Source organism: Macrobrachium rosenbergii, chromosome 51, assembly GCF_040412425.1.
Source record: "Macrobrachium rosenbergii isolate ZJJX-2024 chromosome 51, ASM4041242v1, whole genome shotgun sequence".
Taxonomy (NCBI): Eukaryota; Metazoa; Arthropoda; class Malacostraca; order Decapoda; family Palaemonidae; genus Macrobrachium; species Macrobrachium rosenbergii.
In genome coordinates, this window is record NC_089791.1 from 46533367 (window position 1) to 46557382 (window position 24016).

Sequence of the window (24016 nt, forward strand, 5' to 3'; positions counted from 1 at the left end):
TGTAACTGAGAAAACTGGTGTGATAAGAAGCAAAAAAAACTGCACCTGAAGGTGGTGTGAAGAGCTGTGCAAATGAGTGTTGTGTAAAGTGATGGAGTGAATATCACCAGGAGGTTCAGGAAACTAATCATTGCTAAGGACCTCTCATGATGGGTCCACCCTTGGTACGGTATACAGTAAGTGGGTCTTGCATCTTATCTTGGCTCAAGATTCTGATCACAAGTAAATTTTCTCTGAAATTCATGTGGGTCTTGTACCTATTTTGGTTGTTCAGACTACTGAGGGACTGTGAACTCACACTCCATTCTTTGCCTACTGCTTCCAATATGCCTTTGACACGGACCAATTACTTCAAGTTTGGAGAGTTATTTCCTCATCAGTCAGTCTTGTCCTTTCTTAGGATAATTTCAGTAAGTCTTGTCTCTTCTTTGGATAACTGGTTATCCTAATCCCAGAGAAACTGCCTTCATATTGTTTTATCATCCTGCAATATGCCAATTGCAAACTATTTTGTATTTTGATCCTAAAGGTTAGTGATGACTTCAAGCTTGGTGAGTTTATTTCCCTGCCAGTCAGTCTTGTCTAGGTTCTCCTGATCCTTGAGACAAGGAAATTGCTCTTCATAATCGCTTTACATTGCCAATTGCAAATTGTTGTATTTTGATTGTGTTGTATTTTGATTGTGGAGATTAGCAACTTTCCCGAGACTCGAAAACAGGCCATCAGAAAGTTTATCTGCTATGTTTGCTAAAAAGCAACGACGAATAACAAAAAATTATCAAAAACAGATGATCTTAGATAACATCACAGTTGATTTCTTTTTAACTGGTTGCTTATCTTCTGAATTATGGGTTAAAACTGATGGCCTTGGGTAAATTATTAATTTCTTTCTCTTGTTTTGCAGATAGTTTCCCTCATTTGTTTGGTAGTTTGAGTTGTGGATAATTTAACTTTCCCCTTAGTTTCCCTCATTTGTTTGGTAGTTTGAGCTGTGGATAATTTAACTTTCCCCTTTTTCTTTTGTCAAAAATGGTTTATCTTGTATAAAAATAACTTAGTTCTTCTCTATGGGAAAGCAGGTTTCTTAATAAATGTGTATCTCGGTTAGTGAGCAGTTCTTCTTCTGGGTACTTAGCCTTGCGTGTGTCTTGGGTAAATTACTTAACTCTCGCTCATTCTCATGGTTATAACATTAAGTCTGGGTAGCACAGTTCCTTTTCTGAGTACTTAGCTGCTGAGTCTCTTGATTACTGGGTAATTGTTCTTCATAGTGCTTTTAGCCTTGTTTGGGGTAAACAACTTGACTCTTTCTTGTTCTCCTGGTTAATAGCTGTAAGTTTGGGTAGCAGGTAGTTCCTCTTCATAACTTTGCTGCTGGGTGGCAGGTAGTTCCTCTTCATAACTTTGCTGCTGGGTGGCAGGTAATTCCTCTTCATAACTTTGCTGCTGGGTGGCAGGTAGTTCCTCTTCATAACTTTGCTGCTGGGTGGCAGGTAGTTCCTCTTCATAACTTTGCTGCTGGGTGGCAGGTAGTTCCTCTTTACAACTTTGCTGCTAGGTGACAGGTAGTTTTGGTTAATAACATTGTTTGGGTAGCAGGTATAGTTCCTCTTTACAACTTTGTTGCTGGGTGGGAGGGTGCTAGGTGGTAGGTAGTTGCTCTTTTCAGTCCTGGGTAATTACTGAAAGAATTCTTAGTTAGAATGTACAGTAGTTAATTTTCTGAGTAAGCCTTCTCTAAAGAAAGATAAAGCTGATGTCATTATCCAATCATAGTGGTGTCACTTATCGTCATCATCATCCTGCCCATGGCATGTTTCAATGCAACATAACCATATTACTTCATGGAATGAGTACTTTCAACTTGATAACCTCGGGGAATTTCAGGACACAAAAATAATGAATGGCAAGTCAAGGAAGGGATGGACAAAGGGGACATATGAACTCATATTTAAGGGGTACAGCTAAGTAAATCTCATTATCCAATGCCTCTTGACAAATTTCATTACATATTAAGAGAACAGTATACTCCTCAAATTAAATGAACTTATTTGTATCTTCTGCTTACTACTGTAGAGACAACCACACAGGTACTGCCAATCATACCACAGGCTGCTTCTTCGAGACTAATAGACTACATTTCTCTGCAAGGCTGCCCATCATTACTAAAACAAGCTGGTGAGCCAAGAAAGTAAATAACTATATTAGACAAAAATTTCAAATATACTATGGAAATACTGAATAAAAGCTAAATGAACATTTTTTTTATCCTTTCTTACATAAATTTTTTTTATCCATTCTTACATGGCTGAAGGTACCTCTCTCCTGCTGGTGACTTAATAAAGTCAGAAAAGATAGAATATATATGATAGCATTGCAAAGTCAGTGACAACCAAGAAATAAGTCACTGATAATCACCTGGCAAATGAGCATCCTCTTTATGTACTAGTTAGTGATAACCAAAAGTCAGTGACAACCAAGAAATAAGTCACTGATAATCACCTGGCAAATGAGCATCCTCTTTATGTACTAGTTAGTGATAACCAAAAGTACCAGCATTATAAAAACTGAGAAAAAGTACCAGCATCATAAAAACTGAGAAACAAGCATCATCTTTATGCACTAGTTGGTGATAACCAAAAGTAACAGCATTATAAAGTCAGTGATAACCAACTGAATGATATAACACTGCCCCCTCTTGTTGAAAGAGGCTTGACAAAGATTCTTCATGGCAAAAGAAAGGTGTTTTTAAATATTAAAATATATCATTTTCAGACTGTGATCACAACGTTGGCCAATGCATTTACAATTTTGACAAACCTCAGCTTTGGATTTTACATATCAAAACTATAACAGGCATATCAGACTTTACTGAATCTACGTAATTCAGAAATTAACCTGGAAGGAATAAAGAGTAAACAGTTTACTTTTGCTAGACGTTGTTGCAAAATGACAAGAACACCTAAAATAATAATGAACAAGAAATAATTCAGAGAGATTAATTAACAGAACTTCATTGATGTCAGCAACAGTAACTAAAAAATATTACAATTGAGAAATTTGCTGTAACCAACAAAATCCCAAAGTAGAAAGTTTAAACAAATCTTGTAATCAATGAAATCCACAAAATTATAAACGAAATAGCACTGAAAACTGATAATTCATAGTTGGAAATGAACAGACCAGTTTTGGTGTAATCAACAAAATCAGAGATGGAGATAAGCAAAAGAATTCCTTGTAGCATACGAAATCCGGACAGTTATAATTCACACTAGAAGAAATTAAAGAAAATTTTAAACTGATGATCCACAGTTGAAAGTGAACAGAACAGTTCACAAAACATGACCTGTAGCCAATACAACCCAGTTATAAAAGTACAATTCACAAGCCCTGTAGCCGAAAATTCCAGAGTTATAAAAGTACAAACTTCATTACAGTCAATAAAATCAAAGTTGGAAATGAACATTACAGTTCATTGTGGCAACAATATAGCAGACAAAATTCAGTCAGTTAGAAATGCTCAAATTGCTCATTGCAGTACAAGAGACATCATTTTCATACAGAAAGTTAACTGTACAGCTGATTAGAATTTAAATCTCGGTAGTCTAGTTGACTTCTCAGATTTCAATTCTAATTAAAAAAGAATGACCCAAACAGCTAGAAATGAACAATCTAGCTGCACAATTATGATACTCCAGCAAGAAATGACTAATCTAAGCAATTAACACACAATGGTAATCTGGACATCTAGAAATGGACAAACTAACTTCACATAGATAAATAATGAAGTCAACTCTACACACAAATAAATAATGAAGTCAATTCTACACATCCATAACTTTAAAGCAGTTGACAAATATTTAAAATAATAATCCAGGCAGCATTCCATTTCAGCAAAGAAAACAAATTTCCAGTGTATCAAAGCTAGTTCCAGTCTTCAAACCTATTTAATATCTCTAAGGGCCAAACTAGCTACTCTCCACAGACTAATATAAATCAACAGAGAAGATGAATAATCTCGGAGAAGGTGAATGACTTCAGAACTCGATCACATTTTTTTCTTAAACTTTACCTTCTTGAGGCCATTCTTGAATTTAATTTCTTGTATGGCAAACAGTACTGGACTATATGTTAATGGAGCTTAATACTGTGCTGCACTACATGCTATGATTGTAAAGCACAGGAAGCTTCACACAGGAACGTCTTGTAAAGCTTTCCTCGATGTACTTCACTCATTTAATATTTTGTTTGCCAAACTGAATATTTTTCAGTACAGTATCACAGCATACTGTATCCTAAAGTGAAAGTGAACTGGGAACTTCTGGAAACTTTCCAGAAATAGGAGCTCTGAAACTACCACTTATTTCAAAAACCCTAAAAGATAAGCAGGAGTAATTCTGCAAAGTAATGTGCATCTCAAAAGTCCTACACAACAGTAAGCCCTAGTGGTGATGAATATTCTAAGCTTAAAACCACATACAGTACTGTGTATGCAATTTCTATTATTCTAAAATTAACAGTTCTGCAAGTACTGTGTACCTCAAAAGTCCTACAAAACAGTAAGTCATAGTAGTAATGAATATCCTGAGCTTAAATCCAAATAATTACTGTATATTGTAATTCTTAGAATTCTACAGTTTAAATCAAAATATCTTAAAAAATTCTAGGCTTAAAACTACAAATATATGACTATTAACAATCTAGTTAGATTATTAACAATTCCTGATTAAAACATTGGTGGGTAAGACTCCTAGCACAGAATATCTTATACTCCTAGTACACCAAGCATAAGAAAAATTGGTACCTGATTCTTGCAATGTGCAAGAATATTTTGTGTCATACTGTATTCCTTTATATGGTATATATGTATTTGATTGTGTATGTTAACATGTTTACAACAGTAAAAGAATGAAATTGATGTGCAAATACTGAAACAGAGAAAATTTTCAGAATATTGGTTCAGGATAATCAAGTAACCAAGCATGTGTCTGAGTGAAATGGCAGTTCATGCTAAAAATAAATGAACTTCTTTCATTATGGCTATGTATAATAAATGAAAATACCCAAGTTAAGACAAATAACACTTAGGTATGTGTCTTACATTTCATTTTTAAAAAATAGATTCCCACAAGTCAAGCCTGTTATGTGTTGTAGATGAACAAGTATACCCAAGAGTGGGAGGGTTAGTACTGAAATATACTGTAACCTACAGCAGTAGAATGGCTTTAAAATACTATACTTGAATGGCCACAGTAAGCCGACTACACACAAAGACCACAATGACCACTAAAAGAAGTTTAAATTATTTGCACAAAGGTTAAACTCAAGAAAAAATATTAATCCAAAACTATGGAATGATAAACTACACACTAAATAGCTTGTCCATCTATGATTTATTAGGAGTTTGCAGCAGTGTCCTAGAATGTTACAGGTCATAAGAGAGAAATTAAGAACTCTCAATCCTAAAGTTGTTTGTTTGCGGTACAGAATGGTAGTCACCTTCTGAGGGAAAAGCATACAGAACCGAAGGAGCTTTCTGGAGATAAAATTCACAGACAAAACTAAAATAGTCCCACCTATCCAAAATGAAACTGAGTTCACCATGGGAACACAGCAAATCATCCCAAGAACTCTATCAATTGATGCACTGGAGGTCACCACTAGGATACCTAACGAATCACTGATCTCCTTTACATATCTAATGTAGTAGTATGAAATACAATCTAATCATGAACACTGTAGCATTTTCATAAAAACTTGGGTAAGCCCTACTGTGGGGGGGGGGGATGATGGGTCTCACACAGCAGGAAATGGATTAGCCTGACCAAAATTATACTGTTCTCAGATTCAAGTCCTACTTATGCTACAGTGTAGTCCAGCACCTCTTTGGAAACAACTTCAACAGCTATGAGATGGCAATAGGGAAAATAAATCAGAAGCTACAACAGGGATGAAGCCAAAAGAAACTGATGAGAATATGCCTTTCCTAAACAGAACGAAAATTTACATTGGGAATACATGACCCATACTCCTCTATGCAGGAGAGACATAGCCACTCAATAAAAAACAGAAGAGATTTTAAAGAGATGTGACAAAAAAATTCGAATTTTCTTGCTAGAAATGAAGTTACAAAGAGATGCAGTGTTCAGTGGCTAAAAAATAGACCAAGATCTAAAAGCCTCATGGTCTAGACATGAAGTGAAGAGAGGCTAGGAGCAATTAGTCTGAAATGTAATAGATACAGAAGCAGCAAGACAAAGGCAAATATGAAGAGTTAGACCAGATGTGAATTCAAGCAGAAGACACCCAAGAGAACTTGTTTTAGGTGTAACAAAAGAAGTGGAAACCTGACAAACAACTTTCATGATGGAAAAAAATGAATGACACACTCTGAAGGGACAACTGGTGTGCAGGCTATGGTCTCTAAAACGGTCAAACTGCTTATCCCACTAAAGGTAGGCTAGAAGGCCCAGTCCATCTAGCCTGCTGACAAAGAGAGCTAAAAATGTCAATTGCCTACACTACCTAACTTCTCCCAACCTATCTAGGCCATGGATATGAATGGAAGAGATAAGAGAAAAGGACTGATACTGTACAACCAAGGTCAAGTCATATAGAATTTCCAATCCTGTAACTTTTGTCTGCAAACTTAAAACATGGTAAAAAGTTTTAAGTGAATGACAGTGTTCTGCGATTATCTACACTCATGTATGTTATGCTTTTCTCAAGAACTTGGTCTCCAGATAGCGCAATTAAATCTAAATGTTTTCCCCAAAGGAGGCTGACAGCCACTAAGCAAAAATAACATAATGAAAATGTAACAAACTAAAAACATACAATACTGTGTTATTGGAAGAAAGTGAGGTAATGACTGTGAAACTTTGTTTTCATTTTTTTAATGTTCAAGCAGAAAACTTAAGTAATTTATATAGTGCACAGAGAGATTGGAGCCCAAGTAGTTTAATTTCATGCTGGAAAAACCTGTAGAAATTTTATATTGCATGGAATGAAGACACTTTCTCAACCCTATTAACCCCAGAAAGTACTTGAATTGGGCTAAGAAAGAAGCAGGTTGAGCAGTTTTTGCTTATTAGCTTTGAGCTGTTTTTTAACCATATCACTGTGCAGACCTTTCACATGAAAGGAGAGGTCACAACTGTGCAACAGTTACTGTGCAATGCTTTAAAAGGAAGGAATAGATGATGACATTCTCTTGACTGTGTTTTGTATTTATGAGTAACATTAATAAATAGTCAGGGTAATAAGTTCACTTCATAATCAAATCAACCCTTTAAAACAAAAACAGCTTGACCTTATTTAATGGTAAAGATAGGAACTACTGTAACAACAAACAAATGATTTTCTCACTTGGGTATGAACTTCTACAGGAACAACTGCTGTTCCTTTCACAAAGATCACATTTTCTTAAGTCTCTAATTGACCCTTAATAAATTCGTACCCTTTACTTCCTATTTTAAGTTATCTGACCTAAAGACAGCTTGAAATAACTGAGGCTAAAAAACAATGATTCTTTCCCCCTTCAGAAAAATTAATAAACAGGCTACCAAGAGAAGGGTAAAAAAGATAAGGTAAGAGTTCCTTATGTCTTAGTAACATTCATTAATTATGTTACTTCGACACTAAATTATACAGTGTTTATTTGTTGTGCTCTTTTTTCTAACTTATGTTTCAATTCGCAATAATATAAAAATGTATAATCAGGCCAAATCCTACAACCTACAATTGTTTGATAACTACTTTCCCTTTCTGCTCCAAGTGAATACAGTATTCTCCTTCGTCTTTTTTTATCTAATACAAAATTTCACATCAAGCTTGCTCTACTTTACATTATTTTTTCTTACCCATAAACCTATTACCCTTTAACACATTTTCTATTTTTATTAATAAAACTTTCTTTCATACTCCTCATTTCCCTAAATATAGCTTGATATAAGAAAGTACATCAATAAAGTGACTCAATAAATTTTCTTATGCACAACATACACATCAAAATCTGCAACTATTTTTCCAATCAACAGATTTATATAAAACCATTAATACAAAAACTAAGAAAAGACAGAAATTTTCATATAACATCATGGTATTAAGAGAAGTCATCACCTATGTATAGGGCTACTCTTGAGGTTGTATAGACCATTTAGTGATAAAAAAAAAAAGAACAAGACACAGTGAAGGTCAGCAAATACCTTGTGAATACGAGGTTAATGGTTTAAATGATAAAGAATAAGCAAGAAGAGGAGGAGGATGAAGAGGCGGTGATGGTGAGGTGAACATAAATGCCAAACTAAGGTGCACATACTAAATAATTGTAATACCTGTAGGTTCCTAATTCCCTTTGTAGGGAAATACATGAAGAAATTCACTTACATAAAGTAAGACACTGAAATGTTCAAGATTTTATATACCCCTTTGTGAAGATGACAAAAACACAAGCAAATCGCCAAAGTCTTTAGCAGTTTAAAAATAAAACCCTTAGTGATAATTTTACCTCTTAAATAATACTCTGCAACAATGTCAAACACCTTCAATACTGCTCCCTTAAATTATGCATGCATTACATCACTAATACGGTATACAGTGTAATGTAAGATTAAGTGTGTGTATGGACTTTGCTGTGCATATTTTGGCCCAATGTTACATAGTACATACTAGTGTATATGCATACACTGTACAAACATATATGTAAATGTGTGTGAGCATATATATTAGTAGTTACTGGTTGTCAGTGTAAGATAAAAAATTCATGAAAAGATAAAATGTTCCCATGTTTGTAAAATTAGTTATTTATTACAATAATTATAGAACCAAAGGCAAGGATTGCAAAGTATTCAAAATATCAAAGCCAGACTAAAGCACTTAAAACTAACAAAGATTAGTTTTACAAAGTGGAAACTCAAAAGCAAGGTTTTTAAGTTGGAACTGTCATAAACCCAAATACTTATACTTCACTGTCTAATAAAATTTGAAAACAAATCTTTCAGTAACTTCACATTAAAGTTGCTGTTCATTAAGAGGCAAAATATTTTTCAAAACATTAATTACAATACAAACAAAAATATGATGACTTGAATATCATGAGAATTTTACTGCTTCCCTTTCCATCTGTCTTAGAGCATTTAAACAATATTCATGATCTCTGAAAAAGTTTCATAAGGTGAAAGAGTAAGGAAATATGAGGAAAACAACTGAAAATCTGCAATAGACTACAATAAAGGGACTGAACATCTAAATATCAAGTACTGTATATTCAACCATCTAACAACTGAGAGGGACTGTGACCTATTTTACTCATTTTATCAATTCGATGCATTCTGAGACAATAAATCAATACTTTATAAAACTCTTATCATTTGGACAACAATTTGCCATTTAAGAATTTTTTTTTTCAAGTTTATTGAGCTCGTGTAAGCTGATGCTGAGATAGGCTTTGCTTTCAACATTTTACCAATCAAACCTATATTGCTCATCATTCTGAGATGGCATTAAATGAATGCTCCTCTTGCTGCTTTACAAAGCTCGAAATCTAAAATAAAACCTAATTCTTAAGTGATGTCCAAAGTGCAATGGGTACAATAATAATAACTGTACTAGATTATAAAACATAATTTTTGTTTTATGATAATATCCAAACTTTTCTTTATACAGTACAGTAATCACTTTCATTAATCATTAATCACCTTTTTCACCCGCTGTTTATCCTTAATTCCCGGTTAAATTTAAGACTTGGTTACAGATAGATAGAATATACAATTTAGGCCAAAGGCCAAGCACTGGGCCCTATGAGGTCATTCAGCACTGAAAGGACAATTGCGAGTAAGAGGTTTAAAACCTTGCAGCTGGACTATACAACATTGTTAGAAGAGGGTGGAAATAAAGATGACAGAAAGAATATGAATGGAAGCACAGTAAAAGGAATGAAAGGGGTTGCAGCTAGGGGCCAAAGGGACACTGCAAAGAACCTCAAGTAATATCTACAGTGCATCACACGAGGTGCACTGACAGCACTAACCGGGCCCCCGTACAGGAAAGGCCTGGTTACTTTTCCACTTCACATTACAACAACATGGAAGCCTAAGACCAGTGTGTTTGCAACGCTTATGTTTCTTATACATTATGGATAAGTAGGATCTTTCAGTGAGGAACTCTTTGGAAGTTCAGAGTGCTTGTTAGTGGAAAATGTCCACAGCATTTCCCAGTCTACGGTAGGAATTTGCTGACAAACAAGACTTTTTCAAAGCACTAAGTAAACAGTTGAGAGTGAAAAAAATATGTAAAATATTAATCTATAGTTGTGTGCAAAAATATGATCTACATTTTCTATGTACTGTTCTTAAGTACATTTAGCATAAAATATTATAGCAGACACTGTACTGGCCAAACTAAGGATGCACAAACTAATCATAAGAAATGTCTGTACACAGAATGCACAAGATAAATGATAGATAGTGGATGAGAAAGACCAATCACAAAGGATGAAATTACTACCGTACACATTATAAAGCAAACCCTTTTGGCATTCTCACTCTCCTGGCTTGCTTCAGTAATGCACTGCTAAACAGTACCAACTACTCGCCTTCAAAATCCATGTCAATTTAGATAGGTCAAAGAAATCTTATAGTAATGGACCCCTTATTACCTGATTTCTCTAGATAATGGACAGTGTCTGCTATTAGGCAAAGTTGGGTATGGTAAAATACTAATCCAAATTGACCTGGAGGAGATGGCCAAGAATGAGTGCTATTTAGCAGTATGTGACTGAAGCGAGCCAACAGGCAATGCTAAGTAGCAGTGCTTGAGTATAGGGACAAGAGGGGATATTCAGTGCTCTGTATTTCTCTCATGTCCTTTGTGCTCACCAGACCTTATTCAACCTCTCTGAGCAATATTTATCGTGTACCTCCATCTTGACTTGAAGGCAACAATCCATCAATTTTCTGGCTTTTATATTTCTCCAAAGTACTATACAACAATAATGTATTTTGTTGATGCTTTATGATTTGTGTGCATATCTAGTTTTTAGTGATCAGCTTCATTTACTATACTATAATCTTCCTTTATGACAAGTGTACTTAGGTGCAGAGTCTTTAATAATATATTTCATATACCTTTCACAAAAATACAAATTAGCTTTCATATTTTAACTTTAAACCATTCAGATGTTCTTTCAGAAGGATGAATTAAAAGTCTGGTACAAGCAAAACCCTACCCTAGTCAATATGAAAACTTTGATAAAAGACATTTTCTAATAAGCAATGAGCCCATCCTCAAAAGAGTTTGCAACTGATAGATTAGCAGGCACTCCATTATCTAGAGATATCTCATAATGAGAGGCCACTGATTATATGACCTAAGTAGAAAAAGGATTATCCTCTAGAAAGTAAAACATAATGGCTCTAATTGAAATGCTGATTATTTATTGGAACTATATAATTTATATAAACTGAAGTGTTCAAGTTTCATTCTTCATGGTGTGATGAAAACATCATGGCATGAAAAAATTACCATTTAAGGGAAAACTGTATGGATTGTAAGCCTTATTCTAACAGTTTCAAAATTCTTAAGGATACACTTGATTTTTCAAAATGTATAAGGATTTGAAGCCCACTTAGACTGGGTTATATCATTATTGAATTTATGTGGGCTGCTCATTTAAGTGTACTTTAAAAAACTGATGATTTACTAATACAGTATACTTCATTACACATAACATTACTATGTCTTTGTTAAAAATACAATTTTAAGAGTATATGGTACAACTGACACAAATACAATTACTTTCATGATACCCCATGTTTTTTTATGTATTTTGATCTGATATTTTACAATTTTTTATAGTGTCTATTTTTTCCTCCTTGGCAATATTTTTATTTTACTTTGTTGCATTCTTCTTGAAGGTTTGTGCTGCATATAAATGTATCTCAATACATAATGTTTTTATGTATCCACATAAAAGCTCCCTTGCTTAACTAGACCACCAATACCAATTGATAGACTCACAGGTAGCCTGAGGGATTTGTTCTTGAATGGAAGGTGAAAACTCAAAGTAAAGCCTAAGAAATTGGGAAACCAGATGGAGAGAAACCAAGTGGAAACATGAAAAACAAAATACAGAAAGCAATGACATTGGCAACCCAAGCCACACATCAACGAACCTATATGTAATTCCACCATAGTGTGCTGCAAAAGGAAAATCTCTAGTGGTAGTCTCTACTTCTGCTACCCTACCCTCAGCCTCCTAGTAGTTCTGGGCATAGTCAAAATAATATCTAAGCTTCAAGAGTTTACTAACAAGTGATCTGTCTCATTGAGAATTGACAGGAAGGGAACTCAAGAAGCTAAATGGATTCTGCAAAAGCCCTATGGTCAAGCTTGTGATAAACTGGGCACAAACACTAAGGGCCCAGGTCACCATAACACTCAAAATAAATTGCAAGTTATTGTGTAACATTTTAACTCTTCAATTTAATGCGTTGTTACTCTGTAAAAAGCTTCAGGACACAGTTTTGACAGAATCTGTGCTCACAGACAGAGAGAAAGGGTATGCTAAAATACTTTTTTGCAAGAATGAAATGTGACTTGTTTGGCATTGATTTCCAAGAGTCTTGCTGAATAACTGAATTACGAGAAACAGAAGTACTACAGTCATGTTTTTCAAACATTTTACAAAAACCTTAATAATTTATATACTGTATAATACGAACTGAACCTTTTAGGAATTTAGATAGTAAAAAAATTAATGTAATAAACATATCACAATTTACAATAAAAGTAAATCATTGACAACAAAATATACTTTATTGGTTGAAAAATAATTCAGTGTAATCTATATATCCTTGCTTTTAGTTGATCAGTGACATTAAGCCATGTTATAAAAGATAAATAGCTGAAAGTTAACTGCAAAATTAATTTACCAGAGTTAAATCTATTTTGATAAAATGGTATAGACAAAAACTGGCATTTACGAACAAAAAGTAACATGGAATTCAAAAGGATGCATGAATCACTTGATAAAATATACTGTACTGAATTACCTTTTAAATAAAAATGAATTACATCAAAGATTTTGGCAATACATTACTTGATGCTGTAGTAGTTGTGAGTTGCTTGAATTTTCTCTGAGTAAGCAGTACTGTGCTCTAGTTTAATTAGGAACATCTACTAGGTGATAAACATTTGTACAATAAGCTTCAAGATTAATTTGCTTTTTAATCTAAGGAAAATCTGTATTATAAAGATCACATTTCCAATTACTGGCACAGTAATTGGATACCAGTAAGCTAGGAAAGGCAAAAATGTTCTCTCTCTGAATGAGCTTAATCACCTACAAAGTCACTCCCTTTTTAGCAGTGTCAATTATGCATTTGTTTAATTTTTTAGTTATCTGCATCAAGGGTGATTTTATCAAGTCACATCCAGGACGTATAGTGAGAGAGACATACATTTGATAATTAGCCGACACAAGAACTCAATAAAATCACTGCTGATGCAGATAATTAAAAAAAAAGAAAAAAAAGGCATGTTTGACACTTTGCCAAAAGAAATGACAAGGTATATGATGTATTATAAAAAAAAAGGCAGCAGCAAGTTTCTGTTCATTTATCAGAACACTAGACTAACTGATCATGTTGCCTCATTGGATACTTCTAAATATCTTAAATATTTTCTTCTCTTTTATAAGATTTAGTTTTATTTTTAGTAATGAAATTTGATTTATCTTGAATGACAGGCATTTTTGTCTGTGGGCATTACATTATCTTATTACTAAATACTACAAAAGTAAAGAGGTTTATGGTATTGTCTTGAATTATGTCAATGACTGTAATGAAATTTGGAGATGCCATTATAGTTACATAGTTCACTTTCTCCCAGCAACAGTAATTTACATACAGTGCTCACTTTATAAGCAAACTTCACTTTACATTAAAATATTTAAAGTTGCAAAGAACTTGCTATTGGGGTAACAATAATTTTCCTATACTTTGACTAATTTCTTGTTCTTTTACTTGTCTTTGTTATATAAATTCCTATATCCTATAACTGACAAGCATCTTGTACCATGGCAAATTTTTTCAATACAAATGTAATTTATGTCAGAACCCTCGTTACATGAGCTATATAAAACGAGAGGTCGGCACATAAAACCCACATGCTGTACAAGCATCAAAATAGAAATTGTAATATATCTGACAAAGCTTAATTTCTGGAACTAATCCTCACTATCTGCACACTTCTAATTTTCTAACAAAAAGTATATAGCAACTATCTTTATAAAAGATTTTCCTTCGCTGTGTACAAGATTTTCAACCTCACAACATCTACATCATACCACTTTCAATAATGCTAATCCAAGAAGATTCTGCTTGATATCTTTCTTCTGCTCAGGAATGGCAAGATTACAATACTTTTATTTGAACAGACGAATGCACAAAGCTTCTTACCATCCTTATACAAAAAAAGCTATGTGGCCCTTATGCAAAACAAGCAAACATCAGCTAGATGCAGGTAAAAATCATTGTGCACTCGACATTAAGCAAAGCTGATGCAGATGTGGATTTTAGAATTTGATACCGGTCACCTTACATACGGAGAATAATAATACTGATTAGATATAAAAAGAATATACAGCCTGGTATAGTCTGTAAAAAATAAAGTCACTAGCTAAATATATCACTAAATAAACTATCAGACCTCAAACTAGTCTAGTGCACTTAAAAGTTTTAGTTTAGGCTGGCTAAAACTGTTCTCAATAATTTATAAAAAAAAAAAAACAACTTCTAAATTCCACACCTGTAAAAAAGCGAACAAGAAGCGAGGCGACCCTTACTCAAGTTGGAAACGTACCCGCGCTGGGCGGTGGAGAGTAGCCGACCTCTGACCACCACCTTGACTTCCAATTGGGTACTGCTCTCGTCGAGAAGGGCGAGGTAAGGATCTAAACTGTTGAGGTGGTGATGGTGGAGTGCTTGGGTACTCAGTTGGAGGAGGGCCTACACCTGCTGTACCTAGAAAGAATAAAAATGATAAGCCCCTCTAGACTGTATGCACTAATATCCAGTTCCTAAAATAACCTGGTGGCAATAAGCAAAAAATCTTAATCAACTACAACAAATATTTCAACATTTCAAAAGACTGTGAATGTTCTGAATACTGAAAGAGCATTAATGTAAAGCCCATAATTGCAAGCTGTTTATTTACCAGTACAGCATACACATTTGACCTATTTCTGGCTTTGAAGTGGGTTCCTCTTCAGATTCTTTCCAAATCATTAACATGAAAGAAAGTGCTCATCTTGTACAAATTCTATTGGTAACAAGTACAGCACACTGAAAAATTCTCAGCCTACCACAGCAAATCACAGCAAACACATAATTATAAATGGTAAAATTAAATGAAGGACTATTTAATGCTTAACTAAAGCATTTTATTTTTAGATACTGTATACCTTAAAAGTTGAACTCCCACTATCATCTTTTGTACCTGTATCTACAGTCAGCTTTTAATAAATGTTTGCATATTGTTAACATCACCATTATCTTGCAGTGCCACAATATCCCATCCTCTCTACCAGGTTCATTAATATCATTGTCACTTCCAAATAAAAGCCTCTGTACTTCTTCATCATCGAAAGAACCCACCTACCTCCAAAATATTTTGACGGTTATTGAAGGTCTACCCTTCATCCTTAAATCATCCTGTACATTAGAAATCACATTGCCATTTTTTGCTAAAATATAGACAAAAGCTCCTTACAATGATGAGGGAAATGCAATATCTATCACAAGCTGCCTAGCTAAAACCGAAAGAACTAGACTGAGGAGGTAAGTCCCACATCGTGGATGAAACCTTTCAATGAACAAGGAGATCAGTCTTGCACAGCGAAAGGGTTAACATACCAGTAACAATGTCAATACAGTATGACGAACAAAGTCTTCTGTGCCTTCCACCTTTCATGCTGGTGCTGCTAGGCATTACACAAGGAAGGCTGGTTACAATATGAATAAGAGCTAAATGTCACAAATTTTTAAAATAATTTGTATTTTTCATAACTAACAAACCTGCGGTCTTAACATTAGGATAAATCTTCTAGTGCCAGCTGGAACTGGTAAAAAATTCAATAGAATTGTATATGCAAGGAACTGGTGGCATCTTTCCTCTGTCACGAGTTAGGTGAAACAACCACCGGCCCAAGTCAGGAACCCATCACCACCCATTAGACTTGTGTGAATCTTCATTCTCCATCCTAACTACTGTAATAATTAAATATAATCCATTACCACCCACGAAAATTGTGCACATCTTCACTCTCCATCTCCTTCAGCAGGGTGGCAATAATGGATCAATGTCCTTTCCACTGAAACTTTGGTAGATTTTGTGAAGTAATATTTTTTAATTAATCATTCCACAAAGCATTACAATTAGGAACAAAGGCTATTCCACTGCAATAGCTAATTCTGTAACTTTAAAGGGATTTTGACAAAGGAAAAATCTATTTCTGGAGAGGGGACCGTGTCACCCAGTGAAAAAGTCCATTCAGCACTTATTTCTAGGTAATCCGTTGCTAGATACCAGAGAAAGCTAAATGAAATGCTGGAGTTACTACCCCCAGAGCGAGCTCCATTAGATGGAGTCGTGTATGGAAAAGGGTGAACTAAAAAAACACGGAACCTTATCCTATAGAGATCCCCAAGTCAAAAGTCCCACAGAGAGTGCCGTTACAAACCCATGCACCACTCATGGACAGTATACAAATCACCGCTAGCCGCATTCCATGAAAGCAACACCCCACCAGAATGATGTTTACCATGGGGGGGAGACAACAAATGATAGAGGTGGGTCACCGGGTGACACGGTCCCCTCTCCAGAAATAGATTTTTCCTTTGTCAAAATCCCTTTCCTGGATCGGGTCCGTGTCAGCCAGTGAAAATTAACAGAGAAATAAATATCATTCTTAAACTGTATGAAATAACAAAATGTAAGGGAACAGAAGACCAAAGGTCAACAAAAATTTTAATTGCTAGCAATAATAACAAGTAATGTACAAATGTAACTGATGGGAGCTTAAAGTTAACATGACAATATAAAAAATATACTTAAACAAAATAACTATACAAATTGAAAACATTATAACATAAATGTGTCACTTAGACAAATATACAGATAACACGGTCAGGTAATAAAGTCAAGGCATGCCTGACTGAAAATGACTGTAAAGGGGATAACTGAGGCAGTGGAGGAAGAATTGACTAGGAATCCGAAAGGTACTAGAGGAGGGACAACGTTCCTGCCGCGACTGCTGAGAATTTAAGAGCTTCTAAGGATTTCAAATAGTGACGTTTGAAAACCAAGGGTGACTTCCAACCAGTGTATTTGGTAAGATCCGCGAAAATTCATATAATGGAAGTAGTTAATAGAGGTGGCCACAGCTCTAATATCGTGAACTCTAGGGACTGAGTCAGGATTAGCCTGCTTGATGAAGTAAAGGATTTGCTGTCTAATAGCAGACATAGAGATATTACCCCCTTCCTGATAAAGAGAGGCCCAGATGAGATATGAGGAGGACCTGTCTAAATAAGCCCTCAATGTATGAACTGGACACAGGGACAGGTCTTGAGGAAGGGGGAGAATTTTCCAAGATCCAGAAATACCTTTTTGAACCTGTTCTCTTACTCATTCCATTGTTTTTATTTTTCCATCTTTTGTCCACTACATTTCATTATTATCAAGTTATCTTCCATTTTCTCTTTAGGTCTGAAAATTCAAAAGTTCCTCTTCTCATAAACTTACATATAGACACTTTATGTAGTATAATTTCTCATTAATTTTTCCCCTTTTTTCAAAATGTGTAGAATAATCTCAGATCACTGAGAACTGATATGAAGCAAGCTTTAAACCATATATGAATAAGCACATGAACAAGAGTAAAGAACTGCATGTATGTACAAACTTCTGTCCACAGTCATTATTAAAAATATCTACATAATATTACAGATCAACCTTTAAAGGTATTTAATCTGCCTGATCACCTTCCACAGAAAAAATACCCATATGTGATTAAGACAGATAATAGCTAACATGAAAAAATACCCATAGTGTGATTAAGAGAGATAATAGCCAACATGAAATTGTACAGTACAATACAGATGAAAGTAGTATATAAATGCAAATGAGTACATGCTGTATCGGTAAATACAACAGACAACAACAACTTTATGTGGTTTATAACATTCAGAAATGACAAATAGGCAGACACACCATGTGGAATTTAGTATTCCTGGCCTTACATCAACAGAGGTAACAACCTACATTGCAAATATAACATAAGAAATAGTTTTAAGCCTGAGTTTTTTAAGGGAATCCCACACTCTCATCAACATTACCTTGCCTAAATTCTGATGAATGGGAATGGGGGTAAGGATAGTCTGGGCACCCTCTGACTTCTGGAGGAAGAGGAGGCCACTCAGTAAAGGAAGCACCTCCACCCATACTGCTTGTTGCTGTTCCAGGAGTCGTTGTCAGTTCTACCTCATTTCCACTACTTGATCGTCCAACTGAAATTTCCCTGCAAAAATCTGACACGTTAGCAAATACACTACTTGATCGTCCAACTGAAATTTCCCTGCAAAAATCTGACATGTTAGCAAAATATTGTTCCTTGTGCAAAAAAGTTAATGAATATAATAATACGAAAAAGAATTAACTCAAGTATAGCTGGTAGCATTATAGCAGCTGATATGTCTGCAACATTCAAACTTTTTCCTCAGTAACTATTTTCTCAGGGGCTCCACTAGATGGTGCTGCCTGACCCTTATAACATCTTCCCAAAATACAAGATGCAAGAAAGTGGGCAGCCTATATTTTCCAGCATAAGAACTTAACTTGCAGGAACAAAATTTTATAGGTGAAATGTTTCAGTTGTTGGTAAAGTGCCCATATTGCCTATATCCTCTATAAATTGCCCCACGATATCTAATTGAGATTTCTGTCCCTTATCTACAGATAGGCTGCTTTATCAATGCCAAGTTGAACTTTGGGAACTGCTACTGCTCTAAATTGGCTCTGCAACACCTGACAGGCCACTGTTTCCCATATTTACTAAAACTGGCACTTCTAGAATTAGTTTATCTTGTGATTTTATTTTCTTTTGCTGTTACATTTCTGAATTCTATCTCACCATTTCCATTTTAACTATGGAAATAACTGTCATTATCTTTCCAACGTTGGCATACATTTGGGGTTATGCTCCATTTTCCCCATCCTAAGTTTTCCGGAGTTCAGCGTTTGCATAAAGAACATTTTTTTAAATAATTCACTTAGGGTATACAAAATATCTCTTGTATTGCAAATATATGTCATTGTGCATGTAAATTAGTTTCACCTATGCTTAAATACTGGTAAAACATGGAAAAAGTCATAGCGTACATTTCCCAAACATGAAGTCAAATTGGATTTCTGAAAATTAGCACATTTAATCCTTTCTCCAGTAAATTACTGGAACCATCTGAAACATAAACAATCAATTCAAGTAACTAAAACATATTCAGGATATTAAGTTATCCAATCCTGTACTCTAATACAGTACAAGATTGATAAAAAAATACAGTATAGTCATTTCAAGAAAAAGAGCAGATAATTTTCTTTAATACGTAACCAGTGACTAAAATTCACAAGAATGTAACTTACCTGTAATAACCTCTGTTAGTTGAAGCAATAGGAGTGGGCTTAATAACAAAAACTATAACACCTGTAACCACCAGAATGTACGACAGGAAATACAGTGGATGGAACTGAAAAAAAAATGTTTAATGTAGAGACTGTCTAAGTGCTCTGGAAGCATATGAAAGAATTCATCTGAAAAGCATGTAGGCTAATCAGTACTATAATCTAAACATTAAAAAATTACACTGACATAATCTTAGTGAAATCCTATCTTTGGTATCATTTCACTGAACAACTTGGAGAGAAGAACTGATTGATGCTGGTCACCTGTAATGGCATGGAAATCCACAAAATGCATCAAACATTTACTTAAAAGTCTAAGCACGCTTGCTAAGATTAGGCCTAAGCTGTAAAACTAATATTTGTGAAGCATTTCCACTGAATGGAATATTTACATGGAAAAACGAGAAAGTTACTATTACATTAAGGATATAGTCATTTCACACAGGTTGAAATGAAGTAAATAAAAATGCTGCTTCATAATTAGTTAAAAATATAAAACAAGACAAAGAATCCCTGACTTAATATGCAAGTTACCACACAATAAAATTTACCTTTAAGAAAATAAATAAAACTGGTTCATATTACTTACATGTTGGTGATATCAGTTTCTCACCTACAGTTAATTTGTAATGTTCTTTAAACTCATTGTGGTATATTTCAAGGTACTGTAAATGTAAAAGCAATTTTTTTTTTTTTGGGGAGATTTAAAATTCATGGTAAAAAGTATCACAGCTTTAGGTCTTCTTTCCCCCAAGAAAACTTGGTTACACTCTGTTTGGCTAGAAGAATGATAATATAATACATAAAATATGATAGGCTGAGTGTGTGAAAAAATAAATACCTCGATGCAAACATACACTGGGGAGAGTATAGAACTACAGGAACAGGCTCCACAGACGAAAACGAGCCTAACCTTTTCTAGAAGGCCATGTCCTGACCTAACCAACCCTTCCCTTCCTAACCTCACCTAGGGCGCCATGCCCTGACCTGGCCAGGGGTTTCACCCCCCAAGGTACATTAAACATCAGAAACGATGGACTAGTGCCTGATCCAATCGTTCTGCAGACTATTCGATACACTAGTAGAGAAAAAGTAATTTTATCAGACAAATACACCATTTACCTAGTCTTACATAACAGTTTGATATCTACCAACCAAAGGAAGTAAGTTCATGTTTCCTTGGGATGTCTTCAAATTGAATTTCATTCCCTAAGCTAAATAATTCTAAAAATGCACGGCACACGTGATAGGTAGTTTGTACATTAGGTATGGGGTTCACTTATTTGGAGGAAAATTTAAGTGTTAGGCTACTAACTTACCTAATGAGCCTACCCTAGAAATTCAACAGTAGCTTATTTCACTTGAACTGCCTGCAGTAAAAACTAAGCAGAACTTAAAGTAAATCCCATCTAAGATAAGACGGGCAGGCTAACTGACGATCTAAACTAAGATGTGCAGGTTAACTGAAGGATCTAAGCTAAGACAGGCAGGCTAACTGATGGTAAGGTAAGATAGGCTGGGCGTATTTGCAGTGTAAAAATAGACATAAAAAATCGACTGACTCATTGATACCTCACTATTATTCTATTAAATACGTGTACAAATTTACAAATAATGAAAAAATATACCGTAAGACAACATACCTCACAATGATAACGATACAAATGAACAACCGGAAACAACAATGGATAGCAAAATAACACTAAGAAACAAGCACCCACCAGTACACTAAACAAATGACAAACGAATTGAAACGATTAACAAAGTGACGTTCTGTAAAGTAATGTTATTATTCTCCTCGAAAAACCAAGAAGGAATTTGGCAAGACATTGTAACCTATCCCTGAGAATGATATCTGCCATTAACATCGGAAGTGCTTACACTTGTTCCAATTACCTATTTATGACATACTTAAGCCTATTTCATGATTGCCGTTTAAAGAACGGTTTGATATCAAAAGACGCATTTTAGGAAATATTCTAAACAAAGCAACCTAGCCTACATGTTTTATTACTTTTAATATCTCGATTTGTATTATGAAGATCCCATGATAACACATCACAAATGAATATAGTTAAAAGCGAAGGTTGAATTAGTAATTTTCACATAAAGGGTGCTTGAGGCCCTTTCAAATTGAGGAAAATTGTAATATCCTACGAGATAGCTTTCACTATAAAAATTGTGGCACAGTTGATTAATATTTCGAACAGTACCCATGATCATAGGGAACACTGTGCAAGTTATATTATGACAATATGTTATTGTCTCAAAAACTGTTATCAGTGCATCAGAATAGTAAACACACAAGGTAAACTGACAAAATAAACATTTCAGTCAGTGCCTTTTATTTCTATGTCAGGCACAAGAGGAACTGATAGGATCCCAAAAACCTATCAGTTAATCAGTTGTTCAATGTAAAGAACCGGAAAGAAATGTAAAATCTTGCCAAATTTGTAAAAATCACACTGGACATATTTTGAATTCCTTGTGTTAGTGTTATATCTAGGACAGTTGGGCCATTAAATAAGAATAACAATCTTTTGTAATTAGTTTGTTAAATTTGATGTAGGCGCAAATGCACAATTAGTCCTTGATTTTTTCTTTTTAAACAATGAAAGGAATTCGAATCTATGTATGTTGTTTTTGTACATCGTCGTCTTGACATATTTCATATATATATATATATATATATATATATATATATATATATATATATATATATATATATATATATATATATATATATATATATATATATATTTTTTTGAAAGTACTCTCATGCTCGGAAGTGGTCTCTAAAGTTTATAATAAAATCATTGATACCTGAGATTCAGCAGAACACTGTTCAAGTTACACAACAGATTATTAGCAACTAGGAGCCAATTAGTAACCTAAGGACATAAAAAAAAACCTTAGGACATGAGCAGTTTGCAAACTATTACCATGAAATCAATTAATAAACCTGAATCCTAAAAACCCTGCAAATTTATATGATAAATGGGTCTTCTCCAGAGCCCAATGAGTACCTTGAACTTGAAGAGCGCTATGCCAGTTATGAGAATGTAAAAATCCGCGGTGAACAGTGCTAGATTGAGAGCGGTGGCCGACGTGACGCGAATGACAGCGGGTGCCACCACGTAGAAGAGGAACTGGGCCGCGCTGAACCCTCCTACGAGTGCCAGCACGGGCCACGTGTCCCACCGCACGGAGCCGACGTCGTTCCTCTCCAATATCGCTCTGTCGGAAGGGGAAACATAGGACGTGGAGAAGGCGCAAGGGTAAAAGGGGGCAGCCGGAAAAACAAAAGGGGAAGGACCGAAGGATGTTGAGGAACACAAACGAGAGAGAGAGAGAGAATGTGCAAGGTGGAAAAGGCGGGGAGGGGGGGGGGAGGAAGAAGCAGTGCCATGGAAAGTAAAAATGAAAAATAGATCAAGAGGAAATGAAGTAGGTAAGAAAATGAAACGGGAAAAAATGAGAGAAGGTCGGTAGCAACGAGGAAGAAGGGCCAAACGGGAGAGGCGAGAAGATATGAAAAGAGGGGGAGTGCAAACATAAAATTGCCACGAGAAGGAATGAAACAAGGACCGTAAAAAGGAAATAAAAGAAGACGTGAAGAAAGGGGAAACGGGGACCGTCACGAAAAAGTGAATAGCGGGACACCAAGAAAAACGATACGAAGAAAAGAAATAAGCACAGCAAAGAGATGGAATATAAATGGGCAGAAATTTAACAAGAACGAGAAAAAAACATATATATTTGGTATTTGACCGTGAAATCGTCCATGAAGTGGAGTAATTGGTCGGAAAAAAAAACAAATGAAAGGGAAATTATAGAGAATGGAAACATCATGGAATTCAGAGCGTGAATGAAATAAAAAAAGGAAAATTCAGGCATTTAAGCGAAAAGGTTGTGAGGAAGATTCGTAAAAGTTTGGCAGAGCAAAGCAAAAGGATGAGCAAGAGGCGTTACCAATAACGGAAAGGAATAAGGGATAAGGAAAGATAGGGGGAGAGGAACGGACACCACAGGGAAATGTCTAAGCATTAGCAAATTAAATACTTCTACATAAAAGCTTAAGACCCTTAAAATATCCGTAGATCTTCAGGAGAGGTCAAGTTACAGCTGATAAAAAACTGTGCTTCTAACATAAGTCAAATGTACTGGAAAGTATAAAAGAATTCTAGGCATATGTATGTTTCTGGATTTACTGTTATTTTAATAATAAGCCTTAATAACTCTGCTTTGTTTATAATGGAAATCATTACAAAGCACA

The 24016-nt window shown here is 35.0% G+C and overlaps 1 protein-coding gene across 7 annotated transcripts in view; it reads right to left on the reverse strand.

Moving 5' to 3' along the window:
• The window catches only part of LOC136833372 (solute carrier family 35 member F2-like), a 368950-nt gene that overhangs the window by 20875 nt on the left and 324059 nt on the right, over positions 1–24016 (reverse strand). For 3 of the 7 annotated variants that reach the window (XM_067095422.1, XM_067095423.1, XM_067095424.1), the window contains exons 7-10: positions 22767–22977; positions 19702–19805; positions 18399–18580; positions 14846–15023 (exon numbers count right to left, since the gene is read on the reverse strand). In XM_067095422.1, coding sequence (XP_066951523.1) covers positions 14846–15023; positions 18399–18580; positions 19702–19805; positions 22767–22977 — 675 coding nt within the window. Of the gene's footprint in view, positions 1–14808; positions 15024–18398; positions 18581–19701; positions 19806–22766; positions 22978–24016 lie in introns of all 7 variants that reach the window. The other 4 variants (XM_067095425.1, XM_067095428.1, XM_067095427.1 and 1 more) reach the window with 2 other exon arrangements.